The sequence below is a fragment of the Telopea speciosissima genome, chromosome 8 (genome assembly GCF_018873765.1).
Source record: "Telopea speciosissima isolate NSW1024214 ecotype Mountain lineage chromosome 8, Tspe_v1, whole genome shotgun sequence".
Lineage (NCBI taxonomy): Eukaryota > Viridiplantae > Streptophyta > Magnoliopsida > Proteales > Proteaceae > Telopea > Telopea speciosissima.
In genome coordinates, this window is record NC_057923.1 from 56,205,833 (window position 1) to 56,225,132 (window position 19,300).

At 39.7% G+C, this 19,300-nt stretch overlaps 1 protein-coding gene across 3 annotated transcripts in view; it reads left to right on the forward strand.

The window, feature by feature from the left end:
- LOC122671908 (E3 ubiquitin-protein ligase listerin) overlaps positions 1 to 19,300 on the forward strand; it is a 107,193-nt gene that overhangs the window by 17,279 nt on the left and 70,614 nt on the right. For all 3 annotated transcript variants that reach the window (XM_043869388.1, XM_043869390.1, XM_043869391.1), the window contains 2 exons: positions 6,181 to 6,283; positions 8,924 to 9,076. In XM_043869388.1, the coding sequence (XP_043725323.1) occupies positions 6,181 to 6,283; positions 8,924 to 9,076 (256 nt within the window). The remainder of the gene's footprint in view (positions 1 to 6,180; positions 6,284 to 8,923; positions 9,077 to 19,300) is intronic.

The window sequence follows — 19,300 nt, forward strand, 5'->3', positions numbered from 1 at the left end:
GAGACAGATTGGTATCTTGAGAATAGCTTTCCTTGAGTTCTTCCCAAACACCCTTGGCAGTTTTATGAAACATAACATTAGAGGCTATGGATGGTTCCATGCTATTCCAAAGCCAGCAAAGAAGGGTTGCATTTTCAGCCTTCCAATCATCATATTTGTCATCAGTAGAGGCTGGCGGTGTCATAGTGAGATAAGACATCTTCCGGCGAGCAGTAACATAAATTTCAAAGGCTTGAGACCAAAGAAGGTAGTTGGAGGCACCATTCAGCTTGATTGTAGTAATTTGAATATTAAAGTTGTCCGTGGGAGGCTTAGGATCAGCCATGAGGTCAAGTAATATTGTCAGAAAATACCTAGGATAGATAGAGAGCAGGGACAGCCAACAATAATGAAGACAAACCAAAAATCGATTTCAGCCCAAACCCAGATTAGGGTAAAAAGTCGACAAATGCAGAAAGGAGGCTGAACAGCCCAAAATACAATCAATTGTTGGTGTAGACAATCACTAAATAATGAGGAATAAAAGTCCCAAAACCAGCAGCCAATATGGAGAAGAAATCCTAGGAGAAAAAGAAACTTGATTCTCACAAGGTTTTGAGAAATCGATCACTTCATGCAGCAGAAATCTCGAACTGCACTTGGCACAGAAAACACGATCATCCTTCAGCAAAGCAGGGAACCTTAGTCCTTCATTACGGTATGACTAGGGTTCAGACAAGAATATACAACATCTGGTTGCTGCAGACCACGATAAGGGAGCAAGAGGAAGGAGAAGCCTTCAAAACAGCAACAAAGGAAAGTCCTGTTGATCAGAATTAGTGCTCTGATACCATGTAACAGAACAGAACCCTAGGTCTGACCAGCAGTGAAGAACAAAGAAGAAGAAGAAGCAGAAGAAGAAGAAGATGGAGAAGAGAAGAGAAGAAGAGAGAGATTGATTGAGAGGGTTAAACTCCCTCACGATTTCTGTGTAAATAATCGTGAGGGGGGCAATCTTATTTATAATCTCAGCATTAATGAATTACAAGTAAACTGCCCAAAATACCCTTAAGACAATGGAATATACTAGAAATACAAATAAGACTAAAACACCCCCAGAAACCCTGTAAACTCTAATCGACAACTCTTAACAGTTACCTTTGTTGATGATCATTGTAGGGTGACTTGGTTATATCTGTTAAAGGATCAATCCAAATTTTTGTTTGTTTTAAACGATTTTATAATGAAATAAAGACTCAGTTTGGTGTGTCAATTAAAGTTTTATGCTCTAACAATGCTCTTGAGTATACTCAACGAGAAATATCCAAATTTTGTTATAATCTTGGGATGATACATTAAACTAGTTGTATATATACTCTTAAACGTAATGGTGTGGCTGAGAGAAAAAATTGGCATTTGTTGGAAGTTGCTCAATCTCTTATATTTCATATGCGTGTTCCAAATTTTATTGGAGTGATGCGGTTTTGACTGCCTGCTATTTGATTAATCGCATGTCATCTGCTGTTCTTAACAATCTATCTTCCTTTTTTGTGGTTTTTCCCAAATCGTCTTTGTTTGGCTTACCACCATGGGTGTTTGGTTGCACGTGTTTTGTTCACAACCTCCGTCCTATTCTTAATAAATCCCCACGTGTTACCAAATGTGTTTTCTTTGGATAAACTCGCACTCGAAAGGCTATCAGTGTTATGATCCTGTTATGCATCAACATTTTGTCAGTGCTGATGTTTCTTTTTTTGAATCTGCACCTTATTTTCTTATGCAAGTCCTAAGTTGGATGCTGATCTTCTAGATCCACCACTTATTCCTATATCCCTTTCTCTTATTGACTCCGCTATTTTTACTTTCCCACACAAGCAATTTCAGGTATACAAGCGTCGATCTAAGTCAACTTCAACAGTTCCGGCTGTTCCTACGATACCACCCTCTACTTCATCATAACCTTTGCCTGGAGAACCTACCTCCATTGACTTGCCAGTCGCGCTTCGTAAAGTTATTTGAACATGTAATCAACAATCTAATTTTGTCTATCCTATTGCTAAATTTGTAACAATTTCTCATCTTCCTTCTTTGCTTCGTAATTTTGCTTTGTCTTCATCTAGTGTGTCTGTGCTTGCTAAGTATCAGAAAGTATTGTTGCATCCTGGTTGGAAGAACGCCATGGATGTAGAAATGGATGCGTTGTTAGATCGTAAGACATGGTCTCTAACTGACTTAGCCACATGGAAGGAACTTGTGTGGTGTTGTTAGGTGTACACTGTTAAGTATATAAGTATATACTAGATGGTTCTGTTGAGCAACTGAAAGCTCGCTTGGTTGCCATAGGATATACTCAAACGCATGGCATCAACTATTTTGAGACCTTCTCTCTAGTAGCTCATCTTAGCTCTGTTCGTGTTCTAATATCCTTGGCTATTAATGTTGATTGGCTTTTGTTTCAACTTGATATGAAAAAATGTTTTTCTTTATGGTGATCTTAAGGAGGAGGTGTATGCGGAGCAAGCCTCTAGGTAAGTTGCTCTGGGGGAGAATGTATCAAAGGTTTGCCGTCTTCACAAGGCTATTTATTGGTTGAAATATTCCCCTCATGCTTGGTTTAACAAATTCAGTAAGGTCATTGGTGGTTATGGGTTCACACAGTGCCTCTCTGATCGTTCTGTATTCATTTGTCGACATGGGTCCAAGGTGGTTATTCTGGTTGTGTATGTAGATGCTATCATTATTTTTGGTAATGACTTTTTTGGGATTAAGGTTGTCCAGGCGTATTTGCATCGACATTTTCATATGAAAGATTTGGGAATGCTCAGATATTTCGGTATTGAAGTTGTTTGTAGTGCAAAGGGAGTCTGTCCCTCTTAGAGGAAGTATGTGCTTGATCTTCTATCTAGATTGGGATGTTGGACTCGAAGCCTGTGGATACGCCTATAGATCCTCATTTGAAGCTTGGAGCGTGGAAAGACAAAAAAAGTGCGGATTAACATGAGTAAAAGCGACTTGTGGGAAAACTTATTTATCCATTACTCGACCTGATATTTTATTTGCTATGGGTATTATTAGTTAGTCCATGGAAACTACCAAACAAGCCTATTGGATGCTGCTTGTTGCATTTTGAGGTATCTTAAAGGTGCTCTTGCGAAAGGTCTTGTTTATCGGCGTAATGGTCATTATACTGATATTATGGTTATTCTGATGCTGATTGTGCTGGTGCTGAAGGTGATCAGAGATCTACTATTGTATACTGTATGTTTGTTGGTGAAATCCTTGTTACATAAAGGAGTAAAAAGCATACTATAATGGCTAGATCGAGTGCAGAGGCTAAATATAGAGCTATGGAACATATGTGGTTGAAGTCTTTTATTCAAGAGTTGGGATTTTCAGTTACTAAACCTATGGAGATGTATTGTGTTAATCAAGTTGCGATTTATATTGCGAGTAACCCAATTTTCCATTGGAGGGCTAAGCATGTTGAGGTCGACTGTAATTTTTTAAGGAATGTTATGCAAAAACTGATCTTTGCTATTTTGTTAACTCCACCGATCAACTTGGTGATATTTTCTCTTAGACGCTGCTTCGGCCTGTGTTTCTTACTGGTTGTTCCAAGCTGGGTATGGGAGATATATATACTCCAGCTTAAGGGGGAGTGTTAGAGGTTACTCATGATAGGGGGAGTGTCCCTATCGTGGTATGTGTTGGTGTGTGTTGAGTTATAGAGTTGTGTTTTTAGTTTATTTCTTTAGTTGTTTAGTTATTTAGTTTCCTTGTAATTAGACTTGTACTCTTTGTAGGTTTCCCACTAGTCTATTAACGAATGTTTATAAATATTGGGAAAGACCACGATAGGAGTATTTTGAATCCCATCATGGTCTAGTCTTTTCCTTTTCTTCTTCCATCGTATTCTCTCTTTCTCCTTCTCTTCTTCAAGCTCTCTAAAGACTGGTTGTTAGCTTCTCTGTTGCTACGTAGATAAACTTAGTGTAGCTGAAATTTGGATGTTGAGATGGATGAGTAGTAAAACTAGAAAGGATAAAATAAGGATTTAACAAATTAGAGCTAATTAAATAGTGGCTTCGATACATGGTAAGTTGTGAGAAAGTCGTTTGAGGTTGCATGGGCATGTGCAACTGAGGCCTTTGAATTTTCAACTATGGAAGGGTGATTTGATTCAAATTGAAGGAGCTAAAATATCCAGGGATAGGCCTAAAATGACCCTAGGAGTGGTGGTGAGGAAAGACAGGTATAGCTTAGGATTAGTAACAAGTATCGCGTCGAATAGAGCTGATTGGAGGAAAAGGATCCATGTACCAAACCTCATTTAGTTGGGATAAGGCTGATTTGAGTTGAGTTGAGTTAAGTTGTTTACTTGTTTTCATGTCTCTCTCATGTTTTTTTTTTTTTTTTGCGCTTGCATTAGCACATGGATATCACCTTGGCTTTTTGGAGTGGGAAATAGCCTTTTGATTATGCTATGTTCTGGTGTTTCTGATCATATATACATGTTCAGAGATTATTGCTTTATCTTTGGACCTTGAAAATTCATTATTTGTTGTATTTATTTAAGAATTCTATTGTGGGGTTTACCCCCAATCCCCATGGGAAATAATGTGTTGCAAGTCTTCAATAGTGTCTTTTTGAATCTTGATGAAACACACAGAAACAGTCGAGGTGCAAGTTCATGATAAATGAGCAGGGTTAAAGTAGCTCTAGATAGGAGAAGGATCGTACTAAAGGCCAAGCAATAGGGATCTATAAGGGGCTGCTTGTTCAAATGGGCAGAATTAGGGAAATTAAGGCAGAATTAGGGTTAGGTTTAGGGTAATGAAGGTAAGTCTTATATGCTTTTAATAGGAAGGTCTATGGGAAGCTAATGGCATAGGTTTGATGTTGTTTGAATGAGAAAATTAAAAAAAAAAAAAAATTAGGGTTAGGGGTTCGGGTTTTGGGAAACAGGGAAAGCAGCTAAAACTAGGGTTTAGGATTGGGATTTTGGGATGGGCTTTGGGTCGAGTGTAGGGGACAGTGGGAGGGAGGTTTGACCCAAGTTTGGGCTGGATCTGATGGCTAGGTCAGGCTGAAGGGTTTGTGGAGCTTTAATGGAGAAGAGGGAATTAGGGTTTCAGATGGAAGGAAGGGACTGAGGTTTGGATCGAGTGAAAGGGGTGGGGGGGGGGGGGGGCTGTAGACAATGTTTGAATGAAAATTAATGAAGAAACAAGACTGGACAGAGGTGATCTTACTGGAAGTTGCAGGTCTTCAATGGCAACAACTGAGAACTTAGGAGGATAGAACCACCTTCAAACTTAGGGATCCTCCAGGCCGTCACGGCGCAAGGAGTTGTAGGAAATCCACCTACCCTTTCCACCTTGATAGAACCACAAGGATGCAACCTCACAAGGAGCAGCAGCAGCAACAATGGTGGCAGCACAATTCTGTTTTTTTTTTTTTTAAATTACTCAACCGTGGGGGAGCCTCCCACGATATTCTTTTATTTATAACATGGCCATAGACCAAATCCTAATACAATCTAATTACTCCCCTCACTTAAATCGTGGAGGGGTGGGGACCTAATAAAACAACTTAAAAACTTGAAATAAAAAGACCTAATTGTCCCTAACAACTTAAAATAAAAGACTTGTAAAAATCACTTAAATTGAACCATGGTTTGAACCGGTTCAATTTAAGTTTACAAATAGGCTGAAATAAAAATTAAATATGGAAAATACTAAAATGCAAACCTAAACTACGGCTCCCAAACTAAGCTCTAATTTCAGGGCTTCTTCTTCTTCTTTTTTCTTCCTTCGGGTGTGGGCACTTGGTGCTGCATCAGGGGTTGCTTACCCTGGGTTTCTCTTGTCCTTTGCTTTATATTCTCCTTAGTTGAGGTGGGTTGTGGTGGAGGCTGGTTATTGCTTTTTAGAGGTGGAGCTCTGCCAAGGTTTAGGGTGGCCTGGAGCCTGGAGGTGATGGCATATCTTAACTCTGTTTCTTCTCTTCTATTTGCTGGTGGTTTGGTTTTGCCTCTCCCCTTTATGCTCTCTCTTTATAATCGTTTCTTTATTCTGTTTCCAATTAAATGAAAAACAAAGAAACCATGCATTTAGATTCCATGTAGCAAGTTGCTCCTTTTATCTCATCTTTGTAGATGTTTTCTGTTGATATTCTTGATATTATGAATGACTTCCACAGGAGAGGGTTAGCTCCACATTTGAAGTCCTTGATGGGACCATGGTGGTTTTCCCAATTTGATCCAGTTCCCGAAGTTTCTCAGTCTGCAAGGCAATCATTACAGGTGTGGCAAACGTTTTTTATATATGAGCCTTTGTTGTTAAAAGAGTTGCTGCTGCGCTGATATGTTTAGGAATTTACCTTCTCTCGTCCTATGGTTCTCTTGGTTGTGTATTTTCAAGCTATTGGGAAATTTTCTTCTGTGTTGATTAAATATAAAAAGAGTTGAGCTTTGCTATGTCCCTTTTAATTTTTGACATAGACGGTCGATCTTAGTTTGTCTTTTCTGACTGCTGTCTTTTAGATTCGCTGGCATCCTAGAAAAGAGTACACTGTTATGATACAAATACAATTTCTTGAGAGGCCTTGAGGAATATTAAAGCATTTTATTAGTGAGATGAATTGTGCTCCTCAAACTGAGCTCCTGTTGAATAATTATGCTTCTTTGTTCTGTCAAAGAAAAAAGGGGGGTAGGACAAGGGAGATAGAGTCAACTGTTGAATATGTGTATTTCACTAGTAATAGGGGCTTGTAAGTGGTAAACCTATTTACATTGTCATGAAACATGTTGTTCGCTACCGTTTCACCTAAAAGCTCGAACTGTTAGGGAAGGGCAGCGTCAATGTATACATCAACACTCCCCCGCACGTGCAGGCCAAGATCCCATGGTCCTTGCACGTGGAGCTTGCGCAACATTTACTTCGCACAGCACTGAGGGAGAAGAGATGTCGGGACAACTCTTCTGATGCATTTCTCAAGAGTCGAACACTTGACCTCCCTGCGGTGATACCATGTTCACCGTTTCACCTAAAAGCTCGAATTGTTAGGGAAGGGCAGTGTCAATGTATACATCAACACATCTGAATGTTGTGGACAAGTGAAGTTGTTTACAAGATGATGTGATCTATGGAGTTCATTTGTATATATTAGTTATTAGATTTTCTTTGCAGGTTAAGGTTTCCACTTCCCACATATCTTCCCCCAATGACCCCTTACCCCAACAAATTTTTTTATTGTTGAGGATATCTACGTGCCTGTAACTGCCCATTTGTTTGCATCTAGTTGGGGGTTTCATCATATGGATCAGGTATGGATTTTATTTCATTTAATAGGGTCAAGGCTGATTTTCAGGAACCACTGGACCTTGAGGGATATTTTTGTTTCCCCTTCTGCCATGTCCAAATGCTATCCCAAATGCTTGCTATCAAGAAGCTGTTTGGAGAGGAGTTTTCAATGAAAAATATGATGCTAATAGTAGAGAATGGAACTCAATAAAAGTAAGAACTTATATGGTTCTAGTGTGTGGGGATTACACATTCTCTAATATATGTAGCGACTTGTTAGTGACAGCTGGAATGCATTACTAGTTTACTACCTGCCACATCAGCAAACATGGGTGGATCCATGTGATAGAGGGCACCATCTCACCAGTCAGGTTTTAGCCCAAACAGGGAGGGAAAGTGCCTTAACATTAGTTTGAAATTACAGAAAACCACAAACACTCCATGTGAGCTGACACTTGTAATTCTATGTTGAACTCACATTTTAACCATTTCCACTGCTTGTTTCAGGCTGAAATTTGACCAGTGAGATGAGTGTGGGCTCTCTTATCACATGGCGCACCCATGTCCATCCAAGTTTGCCAAAGGGCAAGAGAACATGAACTCATACCAAAATAAAAAATCACTAACAGGTCGTTATCTATATTTTCCCTTTATGAAAGTACCTTCATGGAGGTTTTACCTGTGGTGGATAATGGTAAGTGTGAGAATGTGGGAAGATAATTGCAGACGAAGGTGAAGCTACATTAGCACACAGCTCTAGAACTTGCTTCCATTCAGGTCATTTTGAAAATCTGAAAGGGCAGATAGAATGCTGATTTGGAATCTTTTAAGAAATAAACAGCCCTGCAGACAGCAATATGAGGCCAGAAAATCAAAGGAAACAAAGCTAATACCTAGTAGGGTTATGACTGAAAGCGGAATTAGGAAATGCATGGCCATGTTTTAAATTTCTGAAGATGCCCATTGTAGTAGCATTGGTGAAGACTCGAGAAAGTCTAACAAGAAGATCAAAAGGGATTTTCACATTTAAATCATTCTTCTAAAGGAACAAAAAAATCTCTCACCTATAAAAGGAATTTGGAAAAAAAGTTGGGGCTTCCATATGGAATTTGATTGATTTTAAGATAAGCTGCTACATAATGGAGTGTACTTGGCAAATGAGTGTGTAATGTGTGAAAATGATGAGATAGATGCACATTGTTTCTTTGTGGATTGCCTCGTAAGTTATAACAGAGGCTTTATGGTGGTTAGTTTTTGGTGTATCTAATGTCACTTGAGGTGGTGTAAGGGGTTGAAGGGAATTTTTACTCGTTGAGCCTCATATCCCTTTCGGGACAAAAGGCAGGTTGTGGAAGATGGCCCATTTATAGTCTAATGTCACTTGAGGGTCACTTGAGGGAATGAAAGTTAATTTTCCCTGTGGAATTAATCATAGTATTCGTTTTCTTGTAATTTTGAGGAGTAGGCTTAAAGAATATATATAAATTTCCTGTTACCATTTTTTTGGGGGGCGGGGGAGGGGTGTGTGTGTGTGGAGTAGAGACCTACACACAAAAAAAAGAAAGAAGGTTTGTGTATTAGGTTTTCATTGTTTGGTTTGGTCATTTACTTTAAGCTAACTTTTCACCGATGGATAACAGGCAGCTTTTCCAGCGCAAGATAAGAGACTCGATGCTTTGATTTTATGTACGAATGAGATATTTCTTTATTTGGAAGAGAACTTAAAGCTCACTCCACAGACTATGTCTGATAAAGCTGCTCCATTGGACGAACTTGAAGAAACACATCAGCAGGTGCGCATCTAGTTTCTGCATTGTCATTTTTCCTTACCTATAAGATATTTGGCTGAAATGATTCACCTTTGGTTAATGATTAGCACAAATTCATGTGGTAATTCTGATGAATAATCCTCTCTCATTTGCTCAAGGTTCTAAAACTCATCTCGTTTCGGTGTTTTGGTTAGGTCGAAACCACCTTCGGCGAATTTCGCCGAAACCTTGCATTTTTTCTCAGCTTATTTTGTTTTGATCTTTCGGTGGGAAAATGGCCACATTAGGCTCCAAAACTTTCGGGAAACCTTGTTTTAGGCTTAATAAACATATGCAAATCTTCAAATTGCAAAAAAAAAAAAAAACAAAAAACAAACACAAATTGGTGTTTAAATTTGCACCCTTGGTTGTTAGTAAACATCAAACCCAGTTGTATATTTTATGTAATGTTTTCTATTCTACACATTGTTTTAGTACTATAAGAATACTTGGCAAGTAAAACCAGTAAATTATGCAACAATGGATGAAGCAAGGAACTAAAACTCGGAACTCAACCAAGTTTCGACCCTGGGAAAAACCGAGTTGACCCGAGATATCTCGAGATCTCGGTCGAGTTGGTGCATTTTTTTTTTCAACTCGAAACCTGGTTTCGGTGGGTTATAGACCTAGTTTGTGTCTGAAACTTGGTACTCAGCCTATTTTAGGCCATTTAAACACAATGACACTATCAGATTTTGCAAAAACAAAGTCCAAATAGGAGTTTCACTTAGTGGGAAACCAGGACTTTAAGCCTAAAATCATTTAAGTAAATGTTTTGTATTTCATTTACTTAAGATATTATTCATAAATAAGAAAATATCCCCTATTTGAATATAATAAAAATAGTTAAAAAATAAAATTCCAAAAGGAAAAAAAGTCAACCCCCTAGTTCAAGAACAAAAACTGGATTTTCGGCGGAAGATGCAATTTTCAACTTTCTAATGCTGGGGTTTTTCTCAATTCTAAAAATTCCATAAATCTTAATATGGTAAGACATTGCTAAAAACCAAAAGTGCTGTAATATATTCATTTGTTTTGATGTCCAAAAAAATATTTTCATTCAGAGCGATTTTGACAGAATTCGTGCACACTAAATTAAGTTTGACCGGTACATAACTCCTTCAATATAAATCAAATTTAAGCAATCTTAACTATTTTTATTGGATTCAAATAGGGGTATTTGCTTATTTATAAATAATATCTTAAGTAAATAAAATACAAATACAAATACAAAATCATTTACTTAAATGATATTAGGCATAAATAAGTGTCTGTCCTGGTTTTTGGCATAAATAAGTGTCTGTATACCAAGGTTTGCATAGATAGTTGTCTGTATACATAGATTTCCCAATGAGATCTCAGAGATCTCGAGATCTGGCACTCATATAAAGAAGTTTGGGTCGAGATTCCGCCGAGATCTCGCTCGAGTTGTTGCACTTTTTTGTTTCGTATGCCATCTCGTCTTGACCCTTGAAAAAAACGAGATCTCGCGACCTATTTATGCCAAAAACCAATGAGCAATACATAGACACCCAAGTACAGTGAACAATGCATGTCACACGCACCCTAGTCGTTCATGTCCCAACGATACAAGATTGTGACTGTCTACTGATATGAATTATGACGTGGTGGATCGAGTTCACTCATGGTCCGATGGAGCCGACGTGCATTGACCTCCGATTGTATGCTAAATGCATGTCACTCATAGTTCAAGGTCTCGCCGAGATCTTGGGTCTTATCCTTTTTTTTTTTTTGTGTTATTGAGTCGAAAGCATAGGGGAGTTAGGGAATCAACAAGGCTTCGGTCAAACTTTCAGCATCTTGCCGAGATTTCGGACCAAAATCTCTTATTGGTCGAAACTGTTACCATACTGTTGATATAAAAGCCTCAACTCGACAAGACTTGGTCAAAATTTCAACCAACGTTTGTCTTGGTGGGTTTCGACTGTGAATACACAACCCCCAAAATGCTGATTTTTTGATCAAATCTTACACAACCAAGCTTGTAACAAGAAGTGGATTTTTAAAAAACTTAGGGTTTTACTTGAATTATAAAAATTTCGTTCCTATTGCTTAGTTAAGCTGTTTTACTTCAATTATATGTGTTCTAATGCTAAAGATTGTGTGGAATTGGTATATATATATATATATAGTGTACACTACCAACCTAGGGTCCTAAGTCAAACTACCATTTTGGGTGTGATTTTTAAAAAGCTAAGGCCCCGTTTGTTTGCCAGATAAAAAGGGGTAAGAAACTTGTGAGGGTGGGACCCATATGTTGTGGGTTGGGTTGACAAGGAAAGGAAAGGAAAAGAAATAATGGAAAATGCATTTTGTAGTGGAGTGGGATTTAGTGGGAGAGAGAGGACATGGACATGGGGTGGGATTCCATGGGAAAGAAAGGAAATAAGAAGAGGAGAGAGATAAACTCAAACGTAACTTTTTCATTAATAGTGCCAAAGTCCTACCAATTTTGGTAGGACTTTGAAAGTGAATGGGGTGGGAAAAAGAGGGGTGCCACCTCACCAGACGAGAATAAATGCATTTAATGAGCTTGTCTGGAAGTTTCCCATCCCATGTATACAAACACACACATCCTTGGTATTTTGTGGGGAAATAGTGCACTTTTCCCACCCCTTTTTGCCTATCCCACTTTTATCCGGCAAACAAACTGACCCTAAGGGTTCCACCATATTTATAGGGCCTAAAATAGTCCGTCCTGCAAGTTTTATGACCTAATTAGGTCATATGGCCACCGAAACCAAGGGCCAAAATTTGACATAAAAATGCACCAACTCGGCCGAGATCTCACCGAGTTACCGAGACAACTCGGTTTTTTGGCTATCCGAAACCAGCTGAGATACCGAGACCTTGAACCTTGATGCCACATCATATGTGCAAGAAGAAACGAGAGTAGTTCTCCACAGCTGCCCTGCAAATAGTCTCATCTACATATTGCAGGTAACCTATCATTGGGTATAGGTCACTGTAATGTGAAGAACCAGCCACTGAACCATTTTCAAAAGATGGTGTTGGCAGCATGTACGGCTGTAGGCTGGGTAGGAGAAGTTGTCGACAAAGGACGGTCTAGTATGTCCCTGTGAGTGGGCATCATACTCAAAATTAGGAACGGATGAAGAAGATGCATGCTCCCCAACGCTAGTGAAATGACCATATGGATTGTACTCTAACCAGTCGCTCTCTCCAGTATAGGATGGCCACTTCCTCTATTGTCCCCTATACTCATGCCTCCAAGAATGCTAGAAAAACTATTAACATCCATACTGTCAGCCTGCTCATCTGCTTAGAACCGGCGACGAGGCCCTTGTGTAGCCTGCACGTGGGGCTGGACGTACACTGTGGTCTGTGGAACGTGTCCTGTGTGGCATGATCAAAATAGGTCTCCCTAGTGAATCGAATCGACTCTGGCTCTTGCACTGCCACTGCTTGGTCATACTCCTCTTGTAGTCCTACATATCTATCACCACCACCATCATCATCATTGTCATCTCCATCACCTACATGAGTAGACGATTACGGTATGCGAGTCTGACCACCTAATGAAGTGGACCAGTTAGGGTCATCATCATCATCATCATCCTTGCTAGGTGTGGGATCGAACGGTCGGGGTGTCTGTGAGTGTATCCGACCATCTGTAGCCATGTACTCTTCAACATCAACACCCTTCTCACTGGCTATATAGGGTTCAGGCCTACCCACAGCCTAATCCATCACCGACTCACCTCTATCCCTTGCCCACTCTACTAAGGGATCCTCATCTTTTGATTCAATCTGAAAAACATCGGCGAGCTCGATCTGGTTAGTGTCATTGTAACGCCCCAACCCCATACCAAGCCACGATCTTGTCTACTTTGGGGTGAACCCCTCACGGTTTTAAAACTCGTCGTGACCTTGGAGGAGTACTTAGGGTTATCAACTAGCCTAGTCTTCGACTGTGGGACTAAAGAGCCTGCCCCCCTTAACGCCTCTCTCGTTTCTTGCCCAACCTTTGGGGTTCAACTGATTTGAGTCGTTTCTTGGGCATGACATTCTCCCCCCTTACGGCACAACATCCCCGCTGTGGCCCCACACGGTGTTGGGGTCTACTCTGATACCATTGTAACGACCCAACCCCTCCCCTAGCATGATATTGTCCGCTTTGACCCTAAGGCATGGAACTGAATCTCGGTTTTGCAGCTGATCGAGATGAGTTGAAGGGAGAGTTTAAAAAATGTAATGTTTTGACTAGTTTCGACCTTGTTTTGACCATATTTCGGTAATTTCGCAAGTTTTGACCTGAACACCTGTATAAATCCACTTATGCCCATCAAAACTTGAGGAAACCTGGCTCAAAACAAGTATAAATACTTATTTATGCCAAAAACCAGGACAAACACTTATTTATGATTTACTTAAGACATTGTTCATAAATAAGCAAATACTCCCCTATTTGAATCCAATAAAAATAGTTAATAAAATCAAATTCTAAAAGGATAAAAAATCAACCTCCAGTTTAAGAACAAAAACTGGATTTTCGGCGGTAGGTGCAATTTTCAACTTTTAAATGTCTGGGTTTTTTGTCAAATTTAAAAATTCCATAAATCTTAATATGATAAAAAATTGCTAAAAACCAAAAGAGCGGTAAAATATTCATTTATTTTGATGTCAAAATTTATTTCCATTCAGAGCAATTTTAAACAGCATTCGCACACACCAAATTAAGTTTTAGTAGAACATAACAACTTCGATATAAATCAGGTTTAAGCAATCTTGGATTTGTTTGAAAGATTTGTCCATGATTGCTTATATCTGATTTATATTGAAGGAGTTATGTTCCGGTCAAACCTTACTTGATACCATGTCCAAGAACAATATACACTATCAAACTTTGGTCAAATCCACAAGTATTGTTTTGAGTGCTCTCTATGTGAAACTAATGCATGGATTGGGTTCAGTAAGTCAAAAATAGGCTGCACAACAAGAATCAGGGCACAAAAAAAAAAAAAACTTTTGGGCCTTGAAACCAAGGTTCGAGTTAGCTTGGAGAAAGTACCAAGTTTCAACCGAGATACGGTCGAAACCAAGTTAATCTCGATTTCTGGCTGGTCGAAACCTGGGTCTTAACTCAGATTTGGAACCTTGCCCCAAGGGCCTCATAACTTTTAAATGCATCATACCAAGTAGATAACCCCAGGCCTCCCCAACATGTCACGACGCGTTTTAAAACCGTGAGGGGTTCACCCCAAAGCAGACAATATTGTGGCTTGGTGTGGGGCTGGTGCGTTACAATGATGCCTTGACAACTATTGTCGCATATAAGAATAGTTATATAAAATTACCATTGCTATATTATATATATTACGTATGAAAAATTGGATCTCTGTCCAACGGATTACACCTGCCAAGAAAAAATATTTTGTTTTGGTTTGACCCGTAGTTACATACATAGTTCGAGAACTCGTTTCGTTTCGGTATTTCGGGCTGACCGAAATATTCGAAATTTCGGATATTTCGGTCGAAATATTGTATTTTTCTGGTATGTTTCGATAGGTCATTTCGGTGGGTTTTAGGCCAAGTTAAGGCCTGAAACTTCATGGAAACCCTAATTTAGGCTATATAAACACATTTAAATGTTCAAATTGCAAAAATAGTCACCCAAAATGGTGTTTTGGATGTGCACCATTGATTGGCAACGTACGGTCGAACCCTAATGTATAACTTAGTTAATTACACATTTACACATTCACATTGTACATTAAACAAGTAAATTGACTTGGAACTAAGTTGGAAACATAATGACTCATAAGTTAAGTCATAAATCATAATATTAAGTACATAAGACATCAAGTCAATAACAAGTTAACAAATAACAACTTAAGAGTTAAGATTTCAGAAGATGATATCAAACATTCCAAATCACAATATGTCAATCACCTTAAAAAAACCAAGCAAAAGTGTAAAACCAGAGTTGTTTCTCAGTCTCGGTCGAAATTTCGACCGAGACTGACAAAACATGTTCATTTATATAAAGCAATTTCTCGAGAAACTCGAAATCTCGCGAAATTTTGAAAAAATCTCGAGATATCTCGAAATTTTGAGAATTTTGATCGAATTTTGGTATTTTTTTTTATTCGAGGTGGCATTTCGTTTCAAGGAGGTCGAAATATCTGAAATTTCCAAAATCTCGATCGAGATTTTGCGAGATTTTGAACTATGGTTACATATGAAAGAGCAAAGAGAATAAATTTAGCAACGCTTTTCTCACAAGATCTGTTGCAGGAAAGGGATAATGTGCAACTTCGAGTTGTCAATTATATCCTTTATGGAAATGGCAAACACTATGTTTACATATGGATCCCTACCTTGTTACATTATGTTAGCAGAACAGATTAGGGTTGTAATGCTTGAATGATCAATGTGATCAGCCAAGCTCTTTCTTTATAATAAAATCTCAATAGGAAAAATTACATATGTGCTCCCACTCTAACCGACTCTACTAGTTAGAGTCGGTGGAGGGGAAAAAAACCAAATATGCCCCCACGGCATACTCTTACAATTTAACACTCCCCCTCAAGTTGGAGCATAGATATCACACATGCCTAACTTGAACAAAAAAGGATGAAAATTTTCCCTCCTAATCCCTTAGTGAACACATCAGCCAATTGATCATCAAACTTCACAAAGGGTACGCAAACCAATCCACTTTTAAGCTTCTCCTTGATGAAGGGTCGGTCAATCTCCACGTGCTTGGTGCGGTCATGCTGCACTGGATTATGGGCAATGCTGATCGCAGCTTTATTATTAAGTATAACATCATTGGAAGAGGAGTAGGAACACCAAGGTCTTGGAGTAAACTTCGAAGCCATAACAACTCACAAATTCCTTGGGCCATTGCACGAAATTCTACCTTAGCACTTGATCTAGCCACAACATTTTTCTTCTTGCTACGCCATGTAACTAGATTGCCACCAATAAAAGTGCAATACCCTGTAATAGACTTTCGGTTTGGAGAACCCGCCCAATCAGCATCGTTGAAAGCTTCAACCCAAAATTATCATGAGATAAGTATTCCCTTTCCTGGTGCTGACTTCAAGTAGCGGAGAATACGAAGGACAACATCCATATGAGTGGAATAGTGATCATACATAAATTGGCTTACCAAGCTCACAGCAAGGCAATGTCAGGTTGCGTATGAGAGAGATAAATCAACTTTCCTACTAACCATTGATAACGGCCCTTGTCAACTGGTTCACCATCACATTCCTTAAGCCGGTATTAACCTCCAAAGGTGTGTCACTAGGGTGACAGCCAAATGATCTCATTTCGGATAGGAGATCTAGGATGTATTTCCTCTGGGAAAGAAATTATGCCCTTTTGACTACCGGGCAACTTCAATCCCAAGAAAATACCTTAGCTTTCCCAGATCCTTTATTTTAAACTCTCGTCCCAGAAAATCCTTGAGATGAATAATCTCACCATTGTCATTCCCAGTGACCACGATGTCGTCAACATATATGATGAGAATGGTAACCTTGTCACCAGATCATTTGATGAACAAGGTGTGATCAACATTGTTCTGTCTGAATCCTACAGAGGTCATAGCCTTGTGAAATCGGCCAAACCTAGCTCGAGGGGACTGTTTCAGCCCATATAACACACGCTTCAGCTTGCAGACTTTGCCACTGGTTGTATCAGATGAAAAACCAGGAGGAACTTCCATGTACACCTCCTCATCAAGTTCTCCATAAAGAAAGGCATTCTTCACATCAAGTTGCCGAAGATCCCACCCCAAATTTACAGCACATGATAACAAGACCCGCACAATATTAAGCTTTGCCACTGGGGCAAAAGTCTCCTGGTAATCAATTCCATGGCTGTGTGAACCCTTTAGCAACCAGTCTTGCCTTGTATCTGTCCACACTACCATTAACCTTCTGTTTGACCATAAAAACCCACTTACATCCAACTGATTTCTTCCCTGGAGGAAGAGCCACAAGATCCCATGTATTATTATTTTTCAAAGCCTTCATTTCTTCTACCATAGCTGCTTTTCACTTTGCATCTGCAATAGCCTCTTGCCAATGTTGTGGAATGCGAACAGAGGAAAGAGAGGAAACAAAGGTACGATAGGAACTAGGATGTTGGGTGCAAATCCTGGAACATTTACAAAGAGCAATAGGTAACTGAGGAGAAGACTCAGGAGAAGAAATATTATCAGGAGAATTCGGTTCTGGTTCAAGGGACTCCAATTGAACAAGTGCAAGTATTGTAGTGGTGGTGGTCTCAACTTGCTTGTTTCTGGCGTGACTCCTCTGATAGATCTGACGATTGGGATCGTCAATTTTCTTTTGAACACGTGGAGTAAGCCCCCCATGAATTGAAACAACAGTATCTTCACCATCCTCCCCCTGAGAAGCAGCTTTATCAGGAATAGGGACAGCAACACTATCAAGTGACCGAATAGGAATAGTCTCCAAGAACTAGCACATCATGCACATCTTTACTATTGTACTCCCCTCGTAGAGGTGGAGAGGAATAGTAGGAGACAGTCTCATGAAATATAACATCCATACTCACTATGGTATGGCGAATAGGTGGATAATATAGCACTTGTATCCTTTCTGGGTAGGAGAATAGCCCAAGAAGATGCAGCGCAAACCACAAGGCTCCAATTTACCAGGGAAACGTGTGTCCCTGACATAGTAAACACAACCAAAGATTTTGGGAGGAATAATAAATGAGGAGGATCCCTGCAACACTTCAATAGGTGCACAAGCATCCAAAAGGCGAGTGGGCATACGATTTATGAGGTAGGCAACGGTAAGGATAACATCACTCCAATACTGAGAAGGAACATGACGAGCAAACTTGAGTGCACGAGCAACTTCCAATAAATGGCAACTCTTCCGTTCGGCCACCCCATTTTGAGCAGGGGTATCTACACATCTTGTTTGGTGAACTATCCCATGGTCAACAAGATACTTCTGGAACTGGCCCTTTGTGTATTCTTTGTCGTTATCACTCCAAAGAATTTTAACGGTAGCTTGATGCTGGGTTTGAACCATTTTGTGAAACAACGGAAAGCATCAGAACACTTCACTCTTATGCTGCATCATGTAGACCCATGTAGTGCGAGAGTGGCAGTCAATAAAGGTTACTAACCACTTATGACCGGAAATTGAAGCTCTGCGAGAAGGACCCCACACATCAATATGCACCAAATGGAAAACAGAAACACTTCTTTTATTAACTGGTAAATAAGTAGACCGAGTCTGTTTGGCCAAAAGACAGGCCTCACAAAAAAACTCGTCTTTATTACAATGCTGGACTAACTTAGGAAAAACACAGGACAAAGTTCCCAAAGGTGGATGACCAAGTCGGCAAAGCCAGTGATGGAGTTCTAAAGAGGCCGAATGGAGCTGATGTAACTGAGAAGGTAATGCAACAGTAGTAGTAGTAGTAGGAGAACCATCTTCAACCAAGTAAAGACCACCATGCACGTTACCACATCCAATCGTCTTCCTTGTCACCAGATCCTGAAAAATGCAATTGGATGGAAAGAAGGTTACTTTGCAATTCTAATCTCTAGTTAAGCTACTAATGGAAAGAAGATTAGTAGTAAAATTAGGAATGTACAATACAGAGGATAAGGTAAGAGATGGAGAGCAGCATATGGAACCCTTTCTGGATACAGAAGAAAGAGATCCATCTGTTACTCGAACTTTATCTTTTCCTGAAGGAGAATATTTATGAAAAAGACTTGAAGCATCTGTCATATGGTCAATGGCACCGGAGTCGATGATCCAAGGGTTGGAGACAACCGATGCACAGTGACCCCCGAAAGGGATACCTGAGTGAGCAAAATGGGAACCTGAAGGATTAGGAGCTGTTGCAGCGGTAGTGGATGATGCAGTGGCAGCAGATGAGCCCTTCAACATTCGACGGAAAGCTTGGAGTTCTTCCTGGGAGAGACCAATTTCGGTAGTGGGTGCTATGGTGACTGTCTCAGTGTGATTAGCCTTTGTCTTGGACTTACCACGGGCAGCATGTTTGGCCTCAAAATCAGTAGGTTTTCCATGGAGCTTCCAGCAGGTAGGTTTGGTGTGATATGGTTTGTTGCATGTTCACATTTAATTGGCCCCTTGGATGAAGCATCAGTGCGAGAAGATCCATCAGTATTGGAAGTAGGGCTGGAAGCAACCTGTAATG